The sequence below is a fragment of the Psittacula echo genome (assembly GCF_963264785.1).
Source record: "Psittacula echo genome assembly, chromosome: 3".
NCBI classification, from domain to species: domain Eukaryota; kingdom Metazoa; phylum Chordata; class Aves; order Psittaciformes; family Psittacidae; genus Psittacula; species Psittacula echo.
In genome coordinates this window covers 110,668,360-110,693,623 of record NC_137736.1, presented here as the reverse complement: position 1 = coordinate 110,693,623, position 25,264 = coordinate 110,668,360, and the positions used below count along the sequence as shown (strand labels likewise).

The following is a 25,264-nucleotide window of genomic DNA, read 5'->3' as shown; positions in this document are numbered from 1 at the left end:
ATGTCTGTGTGTTTTCCAGCGAACGTAAGTATATGGACTTCTCTGCAGAAATGGGACATTTCACCTTTCTGGTGTTTCAGCATATCGGTTTGCATTTGGACAGCATAGCTAGTGTGTGTGTCGGCTAAGATTTGCACACTTTGGGTGTCTCTTGGAAAAAGAGGGAAAGAAAACCAATTTTGCCTGAAGACTTAAGTATATTAAAGAGCAATGATCTCACCTAGTGTGTTCTATTAAGGAACTTTCAAAAGCATTCGTAATGGTGTATTTCCCAGAATTTGAATATGGTAGGCATTAGCCATCAACAGAACAAATTCTCCTAAAGTCCCCTCAGGAGAAAGGGAGGTTTCAACTCTTAAGTTACAGGTATTTACTCTTTTTTTGCAAATGAGCTATTACTTACATTAATTTGTGACTGGTAGAAAAAGCTTTTTTAAAAAAAAATCAAACGTCTTTTACATTATACCATACAATGTGTGCGGTCTCCAGTGTTTGTGAAAATAGGAAGAGCTCCATTCCAGGCTACCTGAAGATACCGTACTGCAAAATAGAGCATGAGGATGCTGTTGGATGGGAACATGTTCCAGTCAAATATTTTGGCTTTGAAAGCTATTCTTAAGTGTGTCAGGTCTAGCCTGGCTATTTTTATGAACTTTCTAATCTGCTTTATGTTTTGAGTTCAGATGTTAGGCTGAAGAACAAACACTGTATACACCAGGAGCCTGTGTTCCAAGAATCTTGTGAAGAAAAAAAAAATGAAAACCCAAAACAAAGACCTTCATATATGAGTTGGGAGGGAAAGAGAGCATATAAAAGGGTTAAAAAGAGGTTTGCATTTCTACCACATGCCCTATTGTGTGAACATATGCATGAGTCTATTGAAAGTTTTCAGAAGATGGGCAGGCCACCAGTTGCTGGTCTCCTGCAGTTCCAGTAGACATCTGTTGCCCCAGAGCATTAACCAATCTGTTCAATGGGACATCCTTCCTTTGTTGGATAGAATGATGCAGACAACAGCTCTTGCTGAAATGCAATGGTAATTAAATACATAGAAACTACAGCAGTAGGCATTTATTACATATTCATTATTTTATTTGCATTGTTACAGTATCTCTATCATTTGAATAACAGATACAATCAGGTTTTTTTATTTTCTGATCAGCTCTGCACTTCTATTTGTGACAAGTAACGACAGTGTTTCAACAAACTGTGATTTCAATATTTTCCATTTTGTGTTTAGAAGACTCAGAAAAAGTCTGCCTGTGTGAAAATAGGCTGAACTATTTCACTGTAGAATGTATCTTTGGAAACTTTTGACAGCCTTTTGAGAATAGACAAGCTCTGTTGCACTGTGCCACATGACACTGTTTCACTCTTCGTTATTTTCCTCTGTGAACTAAATTTGCATTAAATTGCTTTTCTTATGCTCAGTTGTAAGTGGAAAATATTCTGAATATTAAAAGATAAGATGATGTACTTGCCCACATCCCTTTGAGAAATATTTCTGATTTGTGAAAAGGTGAATTAATGGGCTGATTAATGGTTAGTGGAAAATAATGGTGACTTCTAAGAAATGGGAAAAGATTACATTTCCACAATGTAGTAGTACAGAGTATTACATTTATACTTTATAAATGCCTTTGACTCAGTAATACAGTATTTTAGGCCTTTAACAGTGAACCTAGTGTGAGATACTGTAGTTTTAAACAGGATATAGTTTAAAACAAACGTTGTCATACGTATGTCTAAATTGAGAGTTAACAGTTTTGTTAGTTTTTTTTCATAAAAACAAGTTCTATTACTCGGCTGTGCTGAGCATAACCAAAAGTTGGAGACTTTCTCGACAATGATTTTCTGGTTGAAGTCTGCCCAAGCAGATTTTTTAATGTTTGTTTGGCTCTCACTTGAGTCAGAATTCATAGCAGATATTTTTCTAAGCTATATTGCATGGTATACTTTAAAACCATATGTGTGTAATGAAAGTCTTTGTAAATAAAGAGTGCAAGGAGTTCTTATCTGATGTTGCTCCTTGGATAAATATGACCTTTTCTGGTTTTCATGTTCTTCATTGTCCTATATATAGGTACACTAGTGATTATTTGGGATACAAATTAATTCAAATAGACTGGCTGGCATGTTGCTCTTCCCTAACCAAATCAAGATAAAATAATCAATTCCAACAGTGTTCAACAGTGACATTTGATTTTCATGGTTCTAGTCAATGAATCTCATAAAGGACATCATGTTGGGAGCTCCAAAGTCTAGCATTTTTAAGAGATCCATATGGTGTACAAAGTTCATAGACATTCTAAAAATTTGTCTGAAAATAAATGCAGTTTGAATGCAGGGTTTAGGCCAGATGCCAGGAATAGTGTACTGCTCATGCAAAACTATTTCAGAAATCTTTAGCTTTGGATTTACAAGTGTAAACATCATTTCAACTACGCTTTAAAGCAATAGTATGGTGACTATATGCTGTGACAGATTTTAAAGCTGCTGCTCTTATTACCTTATTCTTTACATAGTTTCAGAAAAACAGTAGAGTTCTGTACAAAAGAAGCAATTATATATTGGAGCAAGATGGAGATTGACAGGTGACTTAATAGATAGCTGTGAGGCTGATTACGTATACATTCCCAACAATGGACAAAGCTCAGTTTACAGTCATTTTTCGTGTGCAAATCATCTAAAGTATGTTTCATATAATGCCTGATCTTCAGACATATTCATATGCTAGTGACTTCTTTGAATCCCTGGGTGGATTCAGAGGTGGAGGGTGTTGCAGTTGTAGTTGCTGTACAGCACTTAAACTTCAAGGAAGAAGTGACTGAAGAATGACTTAAGTATTATTTTAACTAACACTGAGAAAACATCCTCTTTCTGTCTATGCACTTCAAGCTTTGTTTATTCCGTGCTGTTAATATGCAACCTCCTCTTCCCCCCTTCCAAAAAAAACCTCCCTCTACTTTCACTTCAATACTAAAATGACATTTCACAGTACATGGATTTAGGCAGTGACCCATTATCTCCCCGTATTCTGTGGCAGTGGTACATGAGCCAGCTCAACTTTTCAGTCCAGCTTAAAAGTGTTGCCCATTAACTAGACTTCCTCGAGTCAGAGCAGATTGTGGGGTTGGTGGAACAATGATGTCGGGGCTTCCAGATCGTTTTGGCAGCTGCATTGTTCTCCAAAGGGAAACCAGACGCACTTAAGTCCCGCTCTCTTTCATGGGCTTTTGTTCATACCAAATTATTCTTTCGCTGCGCTAGTATTCATGATGGTATGTTAAAGGAGCGCATCCTAGCAACTACAGGCTGGTTGCTAAGCAGCCTCGCTTCCAATAGGGATTTCTTGTTTGAGATTTTTTTTTTTTTTTTTTTTAATTTTTTTATTTGTGTTGGTGTCTGTGCTGCGAAGGCCACAGTGTTGGTTATTTAACTGTATCCTTTTATTGGGATATTGTTGTGATTTGCTGTTAGCGCTGTGCTATCAAGTGCATTATGTTAGTTAATAAATCACTGTGTGAAAAGGTTCATTTCCTAAATTCTTGTTGTTTATAATCTGTGGTGTTACTTGAAAACTTAAAGCTTTGAGTTAAAAGAAAGTAATATTCATTGATATACATATGAATTACAGCTCTGCTGCCTTCTAACAAGGTCAGATCTAAATAAAACTTTAGCGTATTTTCTTTCTGATGAGTGTTGCCTGGATTAAGGTGTTGGAGATGAAAACACTGACGATAGATTTACTTAGTTGAACTAGAAAAGCTTAGGTAAAGCAAGTTTTTGTGCCCCATAGCCAAAATGCTCCACCACAACAGTGGTATCTCAGCAGTCAGTGCCAATGAAGTCTGCTTTTACTGAACTACAGACTGATTTTTTTGCTTGATTCTCTCTGGTCTTTCCTCTGGGTTAATTTCTTGTGTGTGCACTCTCAGATCTTTATTCCAAGATGAGGAAAGTACACTGTATTTTAAAAATACTGGGTCATTCTTATCTGCTAACATAAAGGGGATAGGAGGGTTAATGAACTTGCTGACAGATATTGGCTGTTCCTGCGACATACCTGTTATTTGTTAGTATAGATCACGAGATTCTATTTGACATAGTATTTTTTCTAGGTATATTGTTCTTGATGAAATTTGTGTCTGTAATGTATCTGTCAAGGTCAAGTGAAGTCCTTTGACTCTGTATCTTACTTTAATATTCTGCCTTACAAGATGGAAGTGTAAAAGAACTCTTTTGTTCCATAGTTTTCCCTTAATGTAAATTCTTCATTTTTATGGTAACCTTGCAGTACATTTGGTCCATATGGTCCATTTTTATCTATGAGAAATCATTTATCTTTTACTTTCTTTGTTGAAGGAGTTAGCAAAGATTCCTGTTTAAAAGAACAAAAGGGAAAGAGGTAGCAATCTGCCTTTAAATGTAAGTTGTGGAAGTAATCCTTGTGATGAAATGGGTACTTAACTTCTGTATATAACTACCGTTATGCAAAATTCCTCCAGAAGAACTGACGTGGCAAGTGTATGAAGTTCAGAAAATGGCAACTTTTCTTCTTCTGTTCTTCCTACGTGATTTCTATCTATATGTAGTTTTGATTCAGCAAAAGGCTTGCACAAATCTAGTCTGAGAGTTTAAATCAGCTTTTAATTTTGTTGCCTTGTTGTCTTGACAAATGGTCTGTGAAAATCAATGCAAAGACTTCCATTGGCTTTATTTGCCATTAGATCAATCCATGTCTCTTAAGTTCTGTGTGTGTTACTAATGCAGTGCTCTGTGGAGTGCAGTTAGTCTTTCTTGACTTAATTATCACTTTATAAGGGAATTCAGAGATAGTTTTGAGTGTATTCGGTTGAACTGATAGTGTCTTTTAGGGCTAATAAGTTTTAATTTAATTATGTTTTCATTTTATGTGTTACTAATTCATTTTATGTGTTACAATGTCTTATGTTTGCCTAATAAGCCAGCTGATATAGTACTATGCCTGTTCTTCTCTGTTCAACAGAGTTGGTGTTTAGTTTAAAATGCTTTTACAGTACCTGTATTTTATAGTTGATTTTTTTTTTAATTTTTTTTTTTATTATTCTTACAATACTGTCTTAAGGTAGAAGAAATATCTTGGTTCCTCTAAGTTGTGACATGCTTCTGTCTGCATTACAGTAGGTGAATTTGCAGTGTTTGGTTTCCTGTTCTTTCATAAATCCATTTCTAGAAATGTTTAAGTAAAAGCATTTGATACACACAGGAAAAAATGATCAGTTGTTTATCCCCTTAGCTATAAATGTTCCTTAGGAAAAGTTTTTAGCAAAAAAAGCCACATTTCTCTACTGGAAGGGAATAAATGGAGTTCTGAGGAGTCAGCAACAAAACACAAAACAAGCAATATAAGTAACCGGTTGCATTGTTTTTGTTCTCTCTTTAGGAATACGGAACACTTTATATTCAGGAATACAAGAAAAACAGCAAAGTGGAGTCAAGTACATGCAGCAGCTTCATGGGCTTGAAGGATCATCTGGGGCATGACTTAGGCCACCTTTATGTGGGGAGCACTGGCACACAAATAAATGCAGTTGTACCTTGGTCAATGGTGGAGAAGCCGACAATGGATAAGGTTAATTCTAGGAAAGAAGATGTGGACAAGGAGGCATCTGAAGAGACTTTTGGAAGTTCCAGCTGTGACTCTGAAGAAAGCACAAATTCTGATAATGATTCAGAGAGACTGAATAATTCAACATCAGAATCACATTTATTGCCTAAGACTCACCGACTGGTGTGCCGATCTCCTTGCCTAGAGCCTCATATACTAAAAAGAAATGAAATCTTGCAAGACTTTAGGATAGAAGAGGCTCAGATAGTACCTAAGGAAGTCAAAAAGACCCCTGATGTGGTCAGAGAATATCAAACCAAACTGGAGTTTGCACTTAAGTTGGGTTACTCTGAAGAGCAGGTTCAACTTGTACTAAATAAACTTGGTACTGATGCTTTAATAAATGATATTTTGGGAGAACTTGTCAAACTTGGGAATAAAACTGAGACTGATCAGACTGTAACTAATGCTAACACTAGTGTAATGCGTGAAGCGTCTTCCATAGAGTCTCAGAGGTCAGAGTCTCCATTGCAGGAGGATGTGACAGAAGATGGTGACAACCTGAGGCCAATAGTTATTGATGGCAGCAATGTTGCAATGAGGTATGTGACCATTAAGCTTTTGCTTTTATATTTAAATGGAAGCAGAATGATTTTGCCCCATTCAAGCACTGAATGGTATAATTACCTCTCTCGCAAGTGTCTTTGTTGACAACACAGTATGCCAATCTTGTAATCAGGCTAGAGGTCTGTAAGAGTCCAGTAATTTATACTTGTAGTCAGATTTATATTTGAGTTAGAGGAACCATGGGTTAACACCATTGTCCCTGTGTAGGCAGCTATCAAATCTTTCCTTCCTGCTGCTGGTCTAGTACTTACTTAATTTTTGATAAGCACCACTGCTATGAGCAATTGCTGTATCTAGTTACATACAGGAGGTTAAAGAAAATCTAAGATTCCTTAAAAAAGTGATTTAGAATTAAGCGGCTTAAGGGATACTTCTCCTTGGTAGGCTTACAATAACTGATCTGTCTGTGAAATTGGTCTTGGTTATCAGATTTGGGGTTAGGTTTTATTGCCATTAATTCTTGAAATTGCTACATTTTAGACTTTCATTTACATGCCCACAGATAACACATTTACCTCCAGCATTCACCCATACTGACCCCAGTTACGTAGGTGCATAGCAAGAAACTTGTCTGTGGGGAGGTGGGAGATTCATACTTCATAGGTGATTAGAGAGAGAAGGAAATGGCAGAGAGAAATCCCGAGATTTTTTTTTTTATGGCTATAAGAATGATTAAATGACAAATTTATTAGTAGCTAATTGGGTAACTCGTAAGGAGTATCTGGTTAATAGCACCGTGGTTTAGAAGGTAAATTTTAATCTTGATGTGGTTTTCATTAGCTTAGTTATATAAGTTCATTTCTGGGCTAAAGGCACAGAGTTTCTTAGTTCGTAATCAAGTCAATTACCTTTAAATGAGGCTTTCTCAAATTAAATTTAAATACAGCTTTCATTTATGCCAGTATTATTTGTTTTGTTTATTTAAGTAGATGTGTTAGCCAGTGAAGCAAGGATATTACTTCTTCATAAATCTGGTATTCCTGAGAATTCTTTCTACCTGATGTGTCGTTCCTAATCTTGTTCAATTTGAGCTGGCAAGGAAGTTGAACAAACACAATTTGGTACTCAACCAAGAAGTTATCCAGAGACTCTAAAATGGGTGTAGATTGTATTTGACATATAAATCCAAAACAGTTGTGTAAATGCTAGCTAGTTAGCAGAGCTCAGACTTTGTGAGTAGACTTAGGTTCAACTTCTTCCACAAACTGCACTGAATACATTCCAGAAGTAGCTCCAGATCAGTCACCTTTCCTTAATGTTTATTCAGTATTAGCATAAATATTCAGGACCTGCCTTCCTATGCTCAATTTACTTTCTTGACCACTGACATGAAATGAGTCAAATGTGCATGCAAGCTATGCATGCTACAGGGCCTTAAAACAGATTAGATTTATTAGTACAGCAGTCTTTCTGTGTCCAGGAATCAAATTAACATGTCTTCTACCAAATTTAATCACAGAATCATTCAGTTTGGAAGGGACCTCTGAAGATCTTCTAGTCCAGTCCCCTGCACAGACCAGTGTCAGTTCAAGGCTGTGTGAAATTGGGTTTCGAACATCTCCAAAGATGGAGGCTTGACCTATTCTGTAGGCCAATGTTTGAATGCCCTCAATGTAAGAAGTTTTTTTTTTATGTTTAAGCAATATTTCTTGTATTCCAGTTTGTGCCCAGTGTGTTTTGTCCTGTCACTGGACACCAGTGAGAAAGTTTCTGTTCTCTTATTCCCTCCATCAGGTGTTTATACACATGGGTAAGATTTTCCTGAGCGTTCTCCTGTCCCTGCTCTCAGCCTTTCCTTGAATGGCACGTGCTCCAGACCCTTGATTAACTTCATTGTCCTTCACTTGACTCTCTCAAGTATTGTCCACGCCTCTTTTGTAATAGGGAGCCCAGAACTCAACCTGGCACTCCAGATGTCTCACCAAGGCTGAGCAGGGGGATGGATCACCTCCCTTGATCTGTTGGCAACACTTTGCCTAATCCCAGGAGACTGTTGGTCTTCTGTGCTGAAAATCCACATTGCTGGCTCATAGTCAGCCTGGTGTTCATCAGAACCCCAAGGTCCTTCTCTGCAGAGGTGCTTTCCAGTTGTTTGGCCCTCAACCTGTACTGATGTGTGGTGTTAGTCCTTCCTAGGTGCAAGGTTGGCATTTCCTTCTGTTGAACTTCCTGAGGTACCTGCTGGGCTGTTTCTCCACCCTGCCAGGGTTCCTCTGAATGGCAGAACACCCATCTGGTGTACTGCCCTTCCTGGTTACTCACCCTCCGCAATCTTGCTGAGGGTGCACTCTCTCCCATTATCTAGGTCATTAACGAAGATGTTAAGCAATGCTTGTCCCAGTATCAACCTCTGGGTAGACCAACACTGGCTTCTGCTTGGGCTTTAGGCTCTAATCATAACCCTCTGAATGCAGCAGGTCAGCCAAATTTCAGTCTGCCTCTTCTGTCCCCTTATCTTGCCCTTACTTCATTAGTTTGTCGGTGAGGATGTTACAAGAGACAGCGTCAAAAGCTTTGTTAAAGCCACAGTAAAACCAGCATCCACTGCTTTCCTAATCCACAGAGCCAGCCATCTCACCATAGAAGGCTCTGAGGTTGGTCATGTGTATTTTTCCTTAATAAATCCATGCTGACTGTTCAAAATCACCTTCACCCAGTCTACGTAATTTATTAGGAAGGGGCTTCCAGGAGCATTAGCAGGAATCAAAGTGAGTTTGACCAGCCTGTAGTTCCCTGAGTTGATTCTTCTTGCCTTCCTTGAAGATAGAAGGAATATTTACTCTTCTCTAGTCCTTAGGAACACCCCCATTCACCACATCCTAAGATTAACAAGAATGGCCATGCGATCTCATTAGCGGACTCCCTCAACACTCTTGAGTGCACCCCATCAGGGCCCAGCAGCTTGGGAATGTCCCAGTTCAGTGCTCCATAACCTTTGCTGAGGGACAGTCTTGTCCTGTCACGTTTGCCCAGCTTCCTGCACATCAGGGTGGACTAATCTTGAGGTTGATGGAGGTGGTCCTTGAAAATCAACCAACCCTCCTTTGCCCCTTTTGTGTCCAGAGTTATATCACATAGTAATCTCCTGAACAAAGTCTGCTCTCCTGAAGTCTGGGGTTGCAGTCCCACTTTTTGCCCTGCTCTTTCTTCACAGGATCCTGAATTCCATCACTCACGGTCACTGCAGCCAAGGCTGCTCCTGACCTTCACATCTCTGACCAGCTCTTCCTTGTTTGTAAGTATGAGGCCTAGAAGGTTCCCTTGTTGGGTCATCAGTCACCCATCTTAAGTTATCATCAGTACATTCCATAAACTTCCTGAATTGCTCATACCTTGCTGTCTTGGCCAGCCTGTTGGCAAAGATACTTTAGCTCTGCATTTGGTCAGCTGGTTGACGAAGAGGTTTTTGTTGTGCTTGGTGAAGCGGATCCTACCTTTTCCTAGAAGTCAGTCCTTGATTATGAAAGTCAGTCCCATGTTTGTAAAAGACAAGTCCCTGTTGCTGACACCAGCTGTGCAACCAGTTGTTTACCAACAGGATCTGGCCTTTCCCTTTAAAGAAAATAGGTAATGGTAAATAAGCTTTTTAAATACCTAAAAAGGAAAGATTTCAGCTTTTACGTGCAGAACAACGATGTTCAAAGCAGGGGGTCAGATACAGGAATTTACCTGCAGTTCAGACAACCTTGTTCAAATTTCTGCCAAATGTCTTGGCTCCTGTTAGGAGGAGTCTTGGCATCCTGGGGTGTATTAGAAGGGGGGTGGTCAGTAGGTCGAGAGAGGTCCTCCTTCCCCTCTACTCTGCCCTGGTGAGACCGCATCTGGAATATTGTGTCCAGTTCTGGGCCCCTCAGTTCAAGAAGGACAGGGACCTGCTGGAGAGAGTCCAGCGCAGGGCAGCTAAGATGATTAAGGGAGTGGAGCATCTCCCTTATGAGGAAAGGCTGAGGGAGCTGGGTCTCTATAGTTTGGAGAAGAGGAGACTGCGGGGGGACCTTATTAGTGTATATAAATATATAAAGGGGGAGTGTCATGAGGATGGAGCCAGGCTCTTCTCAATGGCAAACAATGATAAGACAAGGGGTAATGGGTATAAACTGGAACACAAGAGGTTCCACTTAAACTTGAGAAGAAACTTCTTCTCAGTGAGGGTGACGGAACACTGGAACAGGCTGCCCAGGGAGGTTGTGGAGTCTCCTTCTCTGGAGACATTCAAAACCCGCCTGGACACATTCCTGTGTAACCTTATTTAGGTGTTCCTGCTCTGGCAGGGGGATTGGACTAGATGATCTTTTGAGGTCCCTTCCAATCTCTAACATACTGTGATACTGTGATACTGTGTGAGTTACTAACCTATAAATTGGCAGTCTATTCCTTTCTTTCCTCTTTGCATTTCTAAGCTGTGGCCAATGAGTTCACTTTGGAGTTGGTAAAGGGAAATGAGCTTGTTCCCTAAGCAAGACTGTAGATAGTTTCTCAAGAGAGATTCTTTGGAGATGCCTCATATGTTCTCACAGAAATGCATAGACTGTGATCTATATTCTTACTCCCTTGTTGTAATACACATACTTGATACCATTTATTATTATAATTATTCTAGATAAGAACTGCGATTTTTCCTTTAAAGGATGTGTGGGGGAGGGGAGTAAGTTTTGTGGAGGAGGTTGAGGTGACTGGTGTCAAATAATACAAGTAGCATGAGACAGCTGTCTTCTGGGAGGATAAAACACTCCATGTTGCCCTGTCTCTCCGTTGCATGACTAATCAAGGATGCAGTTTCACAAAGCATCTAATGAGTGATGCAGAGTGACTTACTTTCCACCTTACCTCTGTCTTGCTGCCAGGGATGCTTTCCTACCTGCATCTTATCTAGTAACAGTGTGGCTGCAAAATGAGTTGATCCAGCTTCCTAATTCAGAAGGGGGAGGGGGGGTGTATCTGAAAGGATTATTTTTCTATTAGACCTGTAAATGAAACACAGTGTTTTTGTGGGTAGGAGGACAGCTAGGTGTGACACAAGGGAGGAGGGATGTATCTGATTATGTGACTGGATGTTCATATTTGGTTGCATGATGGATGGATTTGTGGTGCCCTTGAGGGCAGCACAGAACAAGGTTTGGGCCAGAATAACTTACTCTGGCCAGCTAGAGCCGGCATTTGTGCTGGTCTAATCTGGTGACTGCTCCTGTTCCAGACAAGCTGCTTTAGCAAACTGTAGTTTAAAAAAAAAAAAAAAAAAAAAAAAAAAAAAAACCAAGCCACCAACAAAAAAACTCCCCCCGAGGACCCAAACAACTTTCCCTCACCCAAAATTAAAAAAAAGAAAACCAAAAAACAAACCACACCACCACCACACACACACCCACCCACTTTCTATTTATCTGCTTAGAAAGCTCTTATATGCTGAGGTGGCATTGTTTGTCATTCATACCTTAAACTGAAAACAGCTGATTAGGTGCATCTTATGTATTTCTAGTTTAAAGCTCCCATATTAGCAGAAGAACATGAATTGATTAAAGTGGTTAAACAAAGCAAAAGCGGTCTTTCAACTGAGTATCAGAAAGGTGGCTTTTGCAGGCTATGACTTTAAGAATTGCCATTTAACTTCTATGGGATACTTCAGATCCAGTCTTGTTCTTCATTATTTTAGCTTTCATGGTGTTGACTTAATTCCTTTCCAGAAGAGGAAAGATGTCTACACATTTAGGCCTAATGCACACAAAGTCTTTTGTTAGAATACTCTTACAGATGAGACTGATTTTTCTGTGTATGTAAACTTAAAATCAGAGGTGAACAGCAAATCCCCTGGAGCAGCTGTGGAGCTCTTGATAGACACTTCCCACAGCTGAGGGAGGCTGGACTAAAGGGTAGGTTTCGGGTTTCCATCATGCCCTACCTGTCAGCTTTCCAGAGAACTGTGTAGCTCTAACCCTTCTTCATTAGGTGGGGTTTTTTGAATGTAGATGATGATGTTGTAATGTAAAATCTTCACTTAGTACCTTAGTTCATATGAGTAAGAAAGGCATTTGTTCATTGACATTAAAATGCACATGGGACCTTTGTTTAGTGTAAGCTGCACAACATAGATACTATGCAGGTAACACATTTCAGTCAACAGTAGTTCTGTATCCCTGTGTGTGAGACTTAAGTTACTTTAAATTTCCTCTTTACGTAACTGAGGTAGGGAAAAGATGGTGATCTTTGTCCATCTAGCGCTGACAGATCATCAGCTACATCTATCTTCAGTATGTTCTTGGACTTGCTCTTCATACACAACCAGCTTCCTGAGCTGAGCCTCTGCAGTCTAGAGTAGAGGGGAGAAGGTCCTGTTTCTCTATGAGGCAGCAGAAACAAGGTTTGGAGGTTCCCTTTTGCCACTTCATTTTAGGACCTTCCTTTACTGCTGAGGCTGAGGGAGATCCTTCTGAAGAGAGAAATTCACTGCAGCGTATTTGCACAGTCCTTTTCCTTTGTCCTTTTCAAGGAGAAGGCTGAGATGCTGAAAATGGCCTAAAATTTGTTTATTGCTGTGATACTTTGATGGAATCAAAGTTAGGCTTTTGTCACCAAGAAGTAAGGAGTAAGGAACAGAGTTTTTAGTGCAAAGGCAATGGGAAAACTTTTAACTATTGTATTCATTTGCTTCTGCTCAATATTTGTTAGTTTTCCCTGGCTACCTTGGGTGCCTTCAGACTTTGCTAACAACAACAAAAAAAAGTTTCAAATTTTACATAAATATATATAAAACTTTGCTGAAAACATATGAGCTGAAGTTTGTTGTGCGTACAGAGAGCACAGCATGAAGATAATGCTGATAAGCAGATAATTGGATATTTTACTAGCTGTATTACAATTTTTAGACAACCACTTTCAGAATTATATAGGCAAAAGGACTGAACTATTTTGATCATTTTCTATCTGGGTTTGCAGGTTGAAATCAATTAATCTTGTTCTAAGCTAATAGATTCTTCTGAAGACTTCACCCTTAGGATTCCCAGGCCATGGAGGTGATGCACTTCAGTTTCCCCTTTCGGAAAACCTTGGCCTATATATTTAAATGGTGCTTGATGGTGCTTTGTTGCATAAGGGAAAATGCAGTACAAGATAACCATTGCATACTTAATTTTTACTTCTAAGAGGAAGGTGCTGATTTGGGGAGGTTGGTTTTAAGTTTAACACTCCCACTCAAGACACTTATCTTAGTCTTTTTACAGCTTTCATGCCCAGCCATCCTTTCAGCTATGGATGTTCTGGATGCTTGATGGCATCAAGCATACACCCAAGCCTCCCAGATGTGACAGGGACCACAGTGCCATTCAGGAGTGGCATTCAGCTGCAGGAAGTGTGAGATACCCAAAGGTGTGGATTGGACTAGATGATCTTTTGAGGTCCCTTCCAATCTCTAGCATACTGTGATACTGTGCCTAACCAGCATTAAGATATCTCTGTTTAGGCAACTCAGTCTTGTCCCTGTGTGTTAACCATGAAGCACATCATTTGGCCATAGTAAAATGTTCACTGATACCCTGTCTACATAGAAGTTTTTCCACAACTGCAAATTGTGTCAACCAAAGGATGGTTTGATTGTCTTACCTATGCCATATGTAGTTTTCGTATGGCAGTTTAATTGCATATGTATTTTAATGAACTAACAATTGAGCTGCATTAACTTCTGCTCAGATTGTGTGTTGCTGAGCTCGGCAGACACAATTTGTCTTGGTACCTTGGTATAGAAATTCATCTTCCAGTGGCACTGGCTGTCTAGTCTCTTAGGTTATTTTGAGAAGTGACTTCAAGGAATAGATAAAAGTATTTTTCCAACAAGTAATGATCATGTGGATAGAAACTTGTCACTGGCAGCTTTGAGTATAACTTGTGTTTGCCTCTTTTGACCTCTGACTGCTGAGTGCATGACTTTTGCTCAGCCAGACACCTGCATGCATGTCTGGCTGTCAACCACACTTGCCATAGTCCATAGAGTGCTCTGACATTGAAAGCCCTACACACAAAAGATGTTTTGAAAGGCATTGCAGCTTTCAACTTTTTTTCCTTCAAAGACTTTATCGTGGGCTAATGGAAAAAAAAAACAAACCCAAACCAAAACAACAACCCAAACATCTGGGAACTGTTTTCATTCACTTTGTGTCAGCACCAAGATACATATATAAGGAACTTATTCAGGACTGATGAGAGGCTGGGTTACTGAAAAATGCTGTAGGACAAATTATTTCTCTGATTAGGAAATTAGAGCTTTAAAAAATGAAAGAATATAAAAAGGGAATTAGGCTAGTGGCAAAAACACACTGCCAGGCTAATGAGTCACTAATATGATATAGGTTGGAAATTCTTACCTCTATGCTATGGACTGAGCACTGTTTTCCTCCTGTGACATGATAGAAGAAAATAATTTGCTAACCCTCTAAAGTTACCATGCAGATCTGTGTTTTAGTTTTGTTCTTCTTGCTTTTAATCAGTATGCTTTTACATGGGAAGTACATTGATGCGTACACGTTCCAGTTGTGTAAAAACCTGTATGTTTATTCAGCAGACATTATTGTAGACCTCATCGCTAATGTTTCTTATCATTAATGTGTGTGTTTTCTGTAGCTTTCAAATCTGAGGGCTCCGTGTTGATTTGGATATTGCACTAGAGCACACCCTAAGTCTTGCAACTGTTGTTAGTAGTCGCTGTTTAGGAATGTATACCTTAATTCTTTTCAAGACAGTCGCTTGATAATCTAGTTTGGGGGCTAGGAAGGTAACAGAGAAAATGAACATGTTCTTATCAGATGTATTACCACTTTCTACTAACTCTCCGAGCCTAGAAAATTATTGGTTTTTGTTCAGGAAGTGTTGGGGTTTGTTTGGTTGCTTTGTGGGGGTTTTTTTTTGGGGTGGTTTTTGGTTTTTTTTGTGTGTGTTTTTTTTTGGGGGGGTTGTGTTTTGTTTTTTGTTTTTTTGTGGTTTTTTTTTTTTTAATCCAGAAATAAAACCACAGCTATCAACAGGCCAAATATAAAACTGGTGATAAAAAGAATCATTTATGCATGGTATGAAAGAAAAGTAGATAAACCTTAAGTAATGTACTTTATCTTCTTTCAACTAAGTGGTAGGTTAAACACAGTCAGCAAGCAGAACTAAAGCTATATGCACCAGGACTGCAGCTGACATCCTGACTGATCTGAGCTTTCACATACTTGTAATAATTGGGAAGAGATTTTTAAAAGAAAGTTTCTTGACAAAAAAAAAAAAAAAAACACCAAACATTTCTCCTCTTTTTTACAACTATTCAGAAGGAAAAAAGGAAAAAAGTCAGAAGCAGCAGGATGATTTCAGTCTTTTCACCATATGATGTATCATAAAGCTGATGAAGCACAGAGATCACAAAAAGGAGAGCATCAGATCTGCATGACAACAAAATGGAAGAAAAGAACAAATTCTAATTGCACATCTTCTTCACAGGCTTTGTCACTAATCATTTACATTTCTTGGAATTTATATCCACTCAGATACCATCTTAGACGTGTCTGAAAAGGAGTAGAAAAAGAAGTGAAGATTTATAGAAGCTATAAATCCCTTTGCTCAGCAATGCAGAAAAAATGTATGGATTGTAACACATTCCCCATGTGTGTTTTGTACAGTTTAAATGTATTTGAAGTTTAAGTATATATAAAACTTATGTTCTGGATGAAAGAATTGTAATAGTCTGTATTGGGCAAGAGAACTGCCTGATCCTCCCTCCACCTTTAAAAGTGTGGCTTGAATTCCAGCCTGATGGAAAGCAATAGGCAAGAATGTCCATTTCTTTCAGAGAGGCCCGGATTTCATTCCTGAAATGATTTCTCAGACTTACAGGAGGAAAAATACTGTTTCTAAAATGTGGTCTAACAAAATACTTGTTCGCTGTCAGGAGTGAAAAGTGGTTTTATCCATTTGAAACCATGGAGATTGTTTAGAGTAATAACAGTACAGTGATTTCACTGGAATTTAGTAGCTGGAACAAGCCCTTCCCAGCTGTTTTAAAATGGATTGCAGTATGATTATGGTTGCACATGACCAGCTGATAGCATGAACAGTAACTTCTTGTATCAGGCTTGCAAAGGAGGCCCTATGGCTGCCCTCCGAGTACTGAATGTGCACCAAGTGTCCTGATTCTGTGTTGTCTCAGGGAGATGTAGTTAGGCTTGCCATAGCTGGAAATGCTGTTAGCTGGTTTTTCTATGCATATGTGCATGTGCATTTTAAATCATAGAACCATAGAATGGTTTCGATTGGGAAGGACTTTAAAGCTCACCTAGTTCCAGCCCCCTGTCATGGCCAGGGACACCTTCTACTAGACCAGGTTGCTCCAAGCCCCGTCCAACCTGGCCTCAAACACTGCCAGGGATGGGGCAGCCACAACTTCTCTGTGCAGCCTGTGCCGGTGTGTCTGCACCCTCATAATGAAGAATTTGTTTCTAATGGCTAATCTGAATCTACCCTGTTTCAGTTTAAAGCCATTCCCCCTTGTCCTGTCCCTATGTGCCTTTGTAAAAAGTCCCTCTCCAGAATTCTTGTAGGCTTCCTTTAGGCACTGGAAGCTGCTCTAAGGTCTCCCCAGAGCCTTCTCTCCTTCAGGCTGAATACACCCAACTCTCTCAGCCTGTCTCCACAGGAGAGGTGCTCCAGCCCTCTGATGATACTTGGTCTCCACTGGACTTGCTCGAACAGGTCCATGTCCTTCCTGCATTGAGGGCCCCAGAGCTGAACATAGTACTGCAGGTGGGGTTTCAGGAAAGCAGAGAAGAAGTGGAGAATCTCTCCATCTCTGGAGAGCACTCCCTGAATCTGCTGGTCACACTCCTTTTGATGCAGCCCAGCACTGCCAGCTCATGTGGAGCTTCTCCTTAACCAGCACCCCCAAATCCTTCTCAAGGTGCGCTCAGTCCATCTATGCCCATGTGATGTTATCGGTATGTGGTTTTATTTTTTGCTTTTAGAAAGCTATGAAGTACACAAAGGAGCTACTCTTTCAGGCAAGCAAGAACAGAAATAATTGGGTAGTATGAAACAATACCTAATAAAATAATTGCTATGTGTTTTATTACTACAGTGTCATTACAATGTAATGGTGTATTGGATGAAAACAGAATGTATTATTGCAGAGGCCTATAACCATAGCTAAACAGGATAGTGAGATACATAGATGTCTTGCTCATTACAGTGTTCCTAGAATAGCTCTATAGGTACAGTAGATGGACTGGAACTATCCTTGGAGTACCTTGTGTCAGCCTAAATGTACAAACTTTTGATTATTATATCCAGCAATGATTATAATATCTTAATATATGTTTCCAGGTCTCAGCTCCAGCATCAATAGAAGAGGAAGTAGCACAGTTCCTCCTCACTTAAATCCAGATAATGGTAGTGGCCTCTTTTTTTTTTTTTTTTTTTAATTTTCCCTCTTTTTTGTTTGTTTTTTCTGTTTTGGTTTGTTTGTTGTTTTTTTTTTTTCCTTTTGTTTGGGGCCTTCAGCACAGCATCTACTGAGGATGATGCTTTGGGAGAGGTATTAGCCATGATTCATTTTCTCTCCACCCCTAGACAGGTTCACACCACCTCCTTCACAGGCTTTTGGACTCTGAACATTGTTTTAAATGTTTTCGTACTTTGGCACCTTCTCACTGTGGCACTTCATCCATAGCACAATTACTCAAGCTGTATCAAAGTATAAAGGAACACAGAGCAGAGATGTGCTTTAGAAAGCTGGAAATAGGTACTTCAGAATGGTCCTACTGAAAAAAAAAAGATGTTTTTAAAAAACTTTCTGGTGTTTTTATTTACCTCAAAACATGCGAGTAGGAGGAACTTTTAGGACCCCTGTGGCTATCCATCATCATGCTGTCCCCTTTATAAATCACTCCTGATGAAGGAGTTGTCTTTTACCTTTCTGGAAAGCACATTGTGGCATACCTGCTATACACAACAAGCTAGCCAACTGAAAGGTAGCGGCTTGCTGCCATGCTGGTGTATTTGTTCTGCTACACACACCTGTGGGGCTGGGAGAGACCTCAGAAAGTTGCTCATCTCCTCCTGTGCATGGACAGCCTGGGCTGGCCTCAGAGGAGCCAGCTGATTTCTTTTACAAAGTGTCCAGTGAGGAGATCCCGAAATCCCCAGGCAGACTGTCCCATTGATCAGATAGAAAGCTTTATGTAATGTACGTCTTGATTGTTCCTTAGTCTAGTTAAAGGACTTTTCTGTCCTTACCTGGTGTGACTGTGGTGGGTTGGCTGCTGCTCCCGCACCAGCAGAACAGGGGAGAAAACAGGAGGAACATGAATAAGAAAACTCATGGGTCAAAACAGCACTTGCACTTTTCCTGTTCTCCACAGGCTGCAAATCTCTCTGGGGGTGTGCCTGCTCCTCCTCTAACCTTGGTGTTCCTCATTCCCTTCTCCTCTGTTGTGGACCCAACTAGAGCTGAGTCTACCTGGCGTGGGACAGCCCCTCTTCTCACAGAGGCTGCCCTGCAACCTCCTGCTCCCAGAACTTTTCCTTAGACACCCAGTGGTTGATCACTGTCCTCTATTTTAATTACCTTCTGTACATTGTAGATTGTTTTGCTCCTCCACAGACTGTCTTTTTTCTCCAGATTAACTAAATGTGCTTCCTTCAGCCTTTACCCATAGGTCTCATTTTACTTTCTTTTGGATTCTTTCCAGTTCATCTGTGTCTTTTGTAATACGTCATGCCCAAAACTGGCTGTAGAAGTTGGCTGAGGACTCATCTGCCTTTAGGAAATGACATAATTGTGTCTCTTGCCTTACCTCAGACAGTTATTGCACAACAGACGCACATCTTTTGTTTTGCTTATGTCTGATCAGATTCTGCTTAACTGCCTCTCCACAGCATTTTTAATACACAGTTAATTTCTCCTTCTGAAGCACAGTACTGAGCAAATTCTTAAGTGTTGATTTTGGCCAGTCTCTCCAGTTTGCCTCATCTGTCCTGCAGAGTGCCTGCCATCCCCTTGGGCTTGCAGACCTCTCTCTTTCATTGTTTGGATAGGACCTCACGGAACTCCTGTAGCAAGGATTTGCTGTTTCTTCCCGTACTGAGCACACCGGTGCTCAGTACTCATCTGCTGGCATTTCCAAAACACATTGCACTCTTCCATGTTGGTATTTCAGGCCTCCTGTTCTCCCTCATCGAATCTTCGTGGTGCCTGTTATACCGTATAGTTTTGTTTGGGCTATGAGGATTTTTAATGCTCCCTACTTGTGTTTTTCCTTCCTTACTGAATCTGTGTACAGGTGCTATAAATGTTGGGCAGATTCAGCATCCCACACCATTTTGCAAGTGAAGTCAGTGTTTGGGGAAGGCTGGGACTGACTCCCAGCTGCCTTTAGAAACCACAGAGCAGCTGCAGGGCATTCCACTGCGCTCCATTGATGGTCATAGAAAAGCAAAATCATACAATAAGGAAGTTTCATATGTGTTTCAGCCATGGGAACAAAGAAGTATTTTCTTGTCGAGGAATCAAATTGGCAGTAGACTGGTTTTTGGAAAGAGGCCACAAGGATGTTACTGTGTTTGTGCCAGCATGGAGGAAAGAACAGTCGAGACCTGATGCTCTTATCACAGGTAAGCTCTGTTCCACCTTAGTATTCTGAGTCCATCTTTCAGAGCGGCTTGTGATCTCCAGATTCCACACAAAGAAGAAGAAAATGCATTCGGATAGGTGGTTGACAGACTGTGTAGGATAAGAAGGAACCACATAAAATGTTAAATATGCTTATTTAGCAGGGTTAGAGAGAAAACTCTTTGGATTTGATAAGACCTTATCTATAAATATGTAAACCATTCGAGGAAAGATACATTCTGAAGTGTTACTGGAGGTAAAAAAAAAAAAAGAAAAAAATTAATACAAAACATTTATTTGCTGTTGGTTATGAGATGACATCGGAGCTCTTTTTAGGGGATGCTGTTAATATTTGTGAAGAGCCAGAGTGCCTGTACAGAATGCAGATTTTTTTTAGTCCATGGGGGTATTAGCAGTGACACCTTCTGAGGAGTAAGCGTCTCTATGTGGGCAGAGTAATTCCATTAACTTGAGATACTGGAATTATTTCAAAAGATGTTTCTTGCAGGGTACCACAAAAAGAAGGAAGAGGTCTGTCTTCACCAAGGAGCTCAGTAACGGGAAATCCTTGGCTGTATTTGGGTGTAGCCCTCCTATTTGCTGAAACATTCCTTAATGTTTAAAAGCACCCCTTCAGTGAGAAAAGTTTTTCACAGGTATTTTGATAAATAGTGTTTCTTTTGAACCACAGCAGCATGAACAAGGTCCCCTGTGTTAGTCTTAGAGAAATGGTGTGGAACAGGAGGTTTTCATTTCTTTGCAGGGTTTTTTTGAAAGTATTGCCAGTTGACTGCAGGCTGTAACTTCACATACCATATACCAGATATCGTCTGCTGAAATATAACCACTTAAGACATAGAATCATAGAATCAACTAAGTTGAAAGGGACCTTTAAGATCGTATTTAGTCCTAAGTGCTTGGATTTTCTTCATCAAATCTGATGTCTGTGGTGATTAAACAAACCTATTTTTCATTTCAACTTTCAATTCTTATTCTTTGTAGATCAAGAAATCTTGCGTAAATTAGAAAAGGAGAAGATTCTTGTGTTCACACCATCCCGCCGAGTGCAAGGGAGAAGGGTGGTATGCTATGATGACCGATTTATAGTGAAGTTGGCCTTTGAGTCAGATGGCATCATTGTTTCCAATGATAACTACAGGGATCTAGCTAATGAAAAGCCTGAATGGAAGAAGTTCATAGATGAACGCTTGCTGATGTATTCATTTGTTAATGACAAGTAAGTCATTCTATCTTTGTATGTGCCACTACAATAACTGAGGAAAGGACAGTTCAAAGACTTGTATGACTTCCTGTGTTACACCCAAATCATTAGAAACATGTAGAAAAACAGGAGAAATAGTGGATCATAGATTCGATCTTCTGGTGAAAAGTACTCCAACTTTGTTTTTTGATTTGGCTTTTTTATAACAATATGTTTTTTCATGCTATTTTTTCCTCTTTTGGTGTATGCCAATGTGTTTTTGATGCATGATATGGTATAATATTCCAGTTCTTTTGATACCCTGAGCCACATTTCTGAGTCCTTGTGGTTAGACTCCTAAATCCTAGAGTCATAGAAAACCCCATGTTGGTAGGACCCTCAGGAGGTCTTTACTTCAACTGTCTGCTTAGATACATCTATGGTGTCTTCCTACACTGACATACAGATCAACTGCAGTTACCACTGCACTCTCCCAAGCAGACACTTGGATTTGAGTGCTTAGGTGCTGGAGCAAGAGTCTTGGACAGTCAGCAGTTTTGCAGAGTTAGTTGTGGGGTTTCACACCTGTATTGCTGCCCTTACTTTGATTTAGGAATGGGTTGTGTGCAGCCCTGCTGCTTTGCTGCAGAGCAGTCAGCCGAGCTAGACTAAAGCTGTCTGAAGCAGACTAGGGGTGCCTGTTTCTGTAACTCACCTCTCGGGTAGTACCTGCAGCAGAAAGGTGGCATTTCAAAACAGCTCTCAAAATACCCAGACTTAAAAATGTCAGGATGGCAGGTTATGGTGTGGGAAATAGTCATGAGGTTCTTGATCATTGCATGAGGAATATGAAAAGGCTTGTTTGCTTCCATAATACTTTTTGTTTTGCTTTTAGATTTATGCCTCCTGATGATCCTCTTGGCCGCCATGGGCCAAGTCTGGACAATTTTCTTAGGAAGAAGCCTATTGTGCCAGAACATAAGAAGCAACCGTGTCCATATGGTAATTTGATTTAACTTGTCAGTTTTGTGCACTGCCAGGACTGTGGACAAGGTCCTGCTTTATGTTAACACTGACAAAAATAAAAGCTTTTCAACAGAAGTTTTTACGTTGTTGTCTTAGCCTGGTTGAAATGGTTGAAATGCTGAGTTGATGGTAGGAAGTGAGGTGATTTTTTTCATGTGCTAGTTAGAGAACATTTCTGTCTACTAGTTGAACTAACAGGGCAAATTTATTAATCATTTGTAGGAATAGATCCAAAACAGCACCTAAATTCTGCAGGCTCAAGAAGGCCCTTTTGTAATGTGATTTGGTCATAAGACATGTAATTTTCTTCCAGAAAATTGACTGATCTGTCTGAACTTTGGCTGCTGAGAATCCCCACAGGCACACCACCATTTTGACTGAGCTGAGACCTGCTGGTCTTATGACTCCTGGGACTTTCCTGTTAAGTTTTCTGCCTGTATATCTCCTTGGCCCAATACATCAGGTGTGTACAGACACACTGACAGTGTCATGTTCAGCTCACAATGTGTCTGGTTGTGTTGGCCTGCATTCCCAGAGCACTAGCTGCAGCACGCTGCCATTGCCTCTTTTTCCCATAATACAAAGAGAAGACCTTAGATCTCACCCTGTGTTGCACAGAGCCATTTGCAAGATCTTTTCAGTCATCAGTAAAACTGTAAATTAGGGACATTTCTTCTGTTTGATGATTAATAGATTTTGGGTGATTATGGTTTTTTATCTGTTTATGTTTGTATTAATAGGGAAGAAATGTACCTATGGACACAAATGTAAATACTATCATCCAGAAAGAGGAAATCAACCTCAGCGATCTGTAGCTGATGAACTTCGTGCCATGTCTAGAAGCACAGCTGCCAAAACTACGAGTGAGGGAGGACTGGTAAAAAGCAATAGTGTTCCCTGTAGCTCTAAAAATGATGGCACTTCTGAGCTGAAACGTGCTGCTCCAAAGAGGCAATCGGATCCTAGTATAAGGACTCAAGTCTATCAAGACTTGGAGGAAAAGCTTCCCACCAAAAACAAATTGGAAACCAGGTCTGTACCTTCTTTAGTTAGCATACCGAGTTCCTCTGCTGCAAAATCCCAAAGTACTGCACCTTTAACTAACGGCCTTCCACCCGGAGTTCACTTCCCACCTCAGGATCAAAGACCACAGGGACAGTATTCTACAGTGATGATGGCAACCAAAAATCACGGAACACCAATGCCTTATGACCAGTATCCAAAATGTGAGTCTCCTGTGGATGTAGGTTATTACTCTATGCTGAGCACATATTCAAATCTAAGTATATCTGGTCCACGTAGTCCTGAGAGGCGCTTCTCCTTGGACACAGATTATAGGATTAGCTCTGTAGCGTCTGACTGCAGCAGCGAAGGGAGCATTAGCTGTGGCAGTAGTGATTCCTACGTGGGTTACAGCGATCGCTCTTACATGAGTTCTCCTGACCCACAGCTGGAGGAGAACTTGAAGTGCCAACATATGCACCCCCATGGCCGCCTTAACACTCAGCCTTTCCTGCAGAGCTACCATGAGCCTCTTGCACGAGTGCAAAACTATAGTCATGAAGAACCAAAGCATCACCACAAACCTCCAGTTCCATACATGGCTGTGCATCTGCAGCATCCAACAGTTGGTGCTCGTTCTAGTTGTCCCAGTGACTACTCTGCATCTCAGAGTTCAACACACACAAAGACTATGCATCTGGGGAGAGCCCTTGTGTCCACGAGAATAGACAGCATTTCAGACTCGCGTTTATATGATAATTCTCCATTAAGACACAGAAAGCCTTATTCTGGCCAAGATGGGCTGGGAAGTTGGGATAGGCAGAGTTATGGGATGGATGCATATGGCTACCGCCAGACCTACTCCTTGTCAAGTAACCCCACACAGCCATGTTACGAGCAGTTTGCCTTCCAAAGCTTACCTGAACAGCAGGACCAGACCTGGCGTGTACCTTACTGTGGAATCCCTCAAGACCCTCTAAGGCACCAAGACACACGGGAGAAGGTTTACATTAACCTCTGCAACATCTTCCCCCCTGATCTTGTGAGGATCGTTATGAAGAAGAACCCTCATGTGACGGACGCTCAGCAGCTCGCTGCAGCCATCTTAATGGAAAAATCTCAGCTAGGTTATTGAGAGATGACGCATCTTTGTGGTGTCTAGTAGTTTTCAGCTCAGCTCTAATGCTGAGGGAGGTTTGCTACAATAGCATTTGGGATCTCCTTCTCAGCAAGGAGGTTATATAGTAATCCGTTTATGTGAAATACTGTATCATGGAGTCTGTATGTATAGCCCCATGCATCAGAAGTACCAGATATGTTTCGTGTTCTAGTTTGAAATTTTTTAAATGGCTATTTTCACATCTGGAAAATGTTCCAGTTTAAATTAATATATATATATATATATATATATATAAAAAAATAATCTGTGGTCTCTGGTTATAATCTTTGGTGCATCAGGGGTTTATATGCAGCACTTTCTATCCTTGTTACATGTTGTTGGGATTTTTGTTTTCGTTTTTAACTGTTTGTCCTTGGTCTGTGTGGTATTAAAACAACCTGCAGAAAGGATTTTGCTACTTCTGGCAGGCAATTTTCAAGCCAAGTTTTTGAACTTTTTACAACACCATAAGTATCTATGTTTGGTTGGTTGGTTGGTTTTGTAGCTTTTTTGTGCTATAATCATCTATTTATAGGAAACAAAGATTTGCTACAGCCCTGACTTTGTTTTTTAAACAAATAATTGAGTTACCAGTTAACAGTGAAATGGGTAACAATATATTTGTAATTTATAGTATGGCACTTTTCATTGCTTGCTTTGTTTTGTTTAAATAGTTACATGTTTTGTTGATGCAGTCTGTTAGTAAGATCAGATGCAATCGGAGGAGCTAAAAAAATGGTTGGTGGGTTTTTTTGTTTACTATTTATGGATAAGGTAAAAGCCTTATTGCCTGATTTTCAAAGGTGCTGGGAATTTGCAGTCCCCTTTGAGCCTGCCAGAAGCTGCAAATGCTCAGAACTTCCCCCAAACCAGCCTCCCCTGTTTCTGTTCCTGTGTGTTGTTACCAAGCTCTATGTATTTCTGGTCAGGAGAAGGGGGCCTGAAATCGTAAGGTCTCATTTAGTAGTTTTATGTGGTTTTTTTCTTTGTATTGCTGCACAAGTGTACTGGATAAAATATGCTTTTCATAAAATA

The 25,264-nt window shown here is 40.2% G+C and overlaps 1 protein-coding gene across 1 annotated transcript; it reads left to right on the top strand.

Moving 5' to 3' along the window:
* Positions 1–24,205, top strand: ZC3H12C (zinc finger CCCH-type containing 12C; the record flags this gene model as incomplete). The annotated part of the gene is made up of 6 exons (XM_080613744.1): positions 1–24; positions 5,426–6,192; positions 19,704–19,843; positions 20,844–21,078; positions 21,938–22,044; positions 22,809–24,205. 6 exons carry the CDS (start codon positions 1–3, stop codon positions 24,203–24,205), a joined length of 2,670 nt encoding a protein of 889 aa, XP_080469870.1.
* Between the last annotated feature and the right edge of the window lie 1,059 nt (positions 24,206–25,264).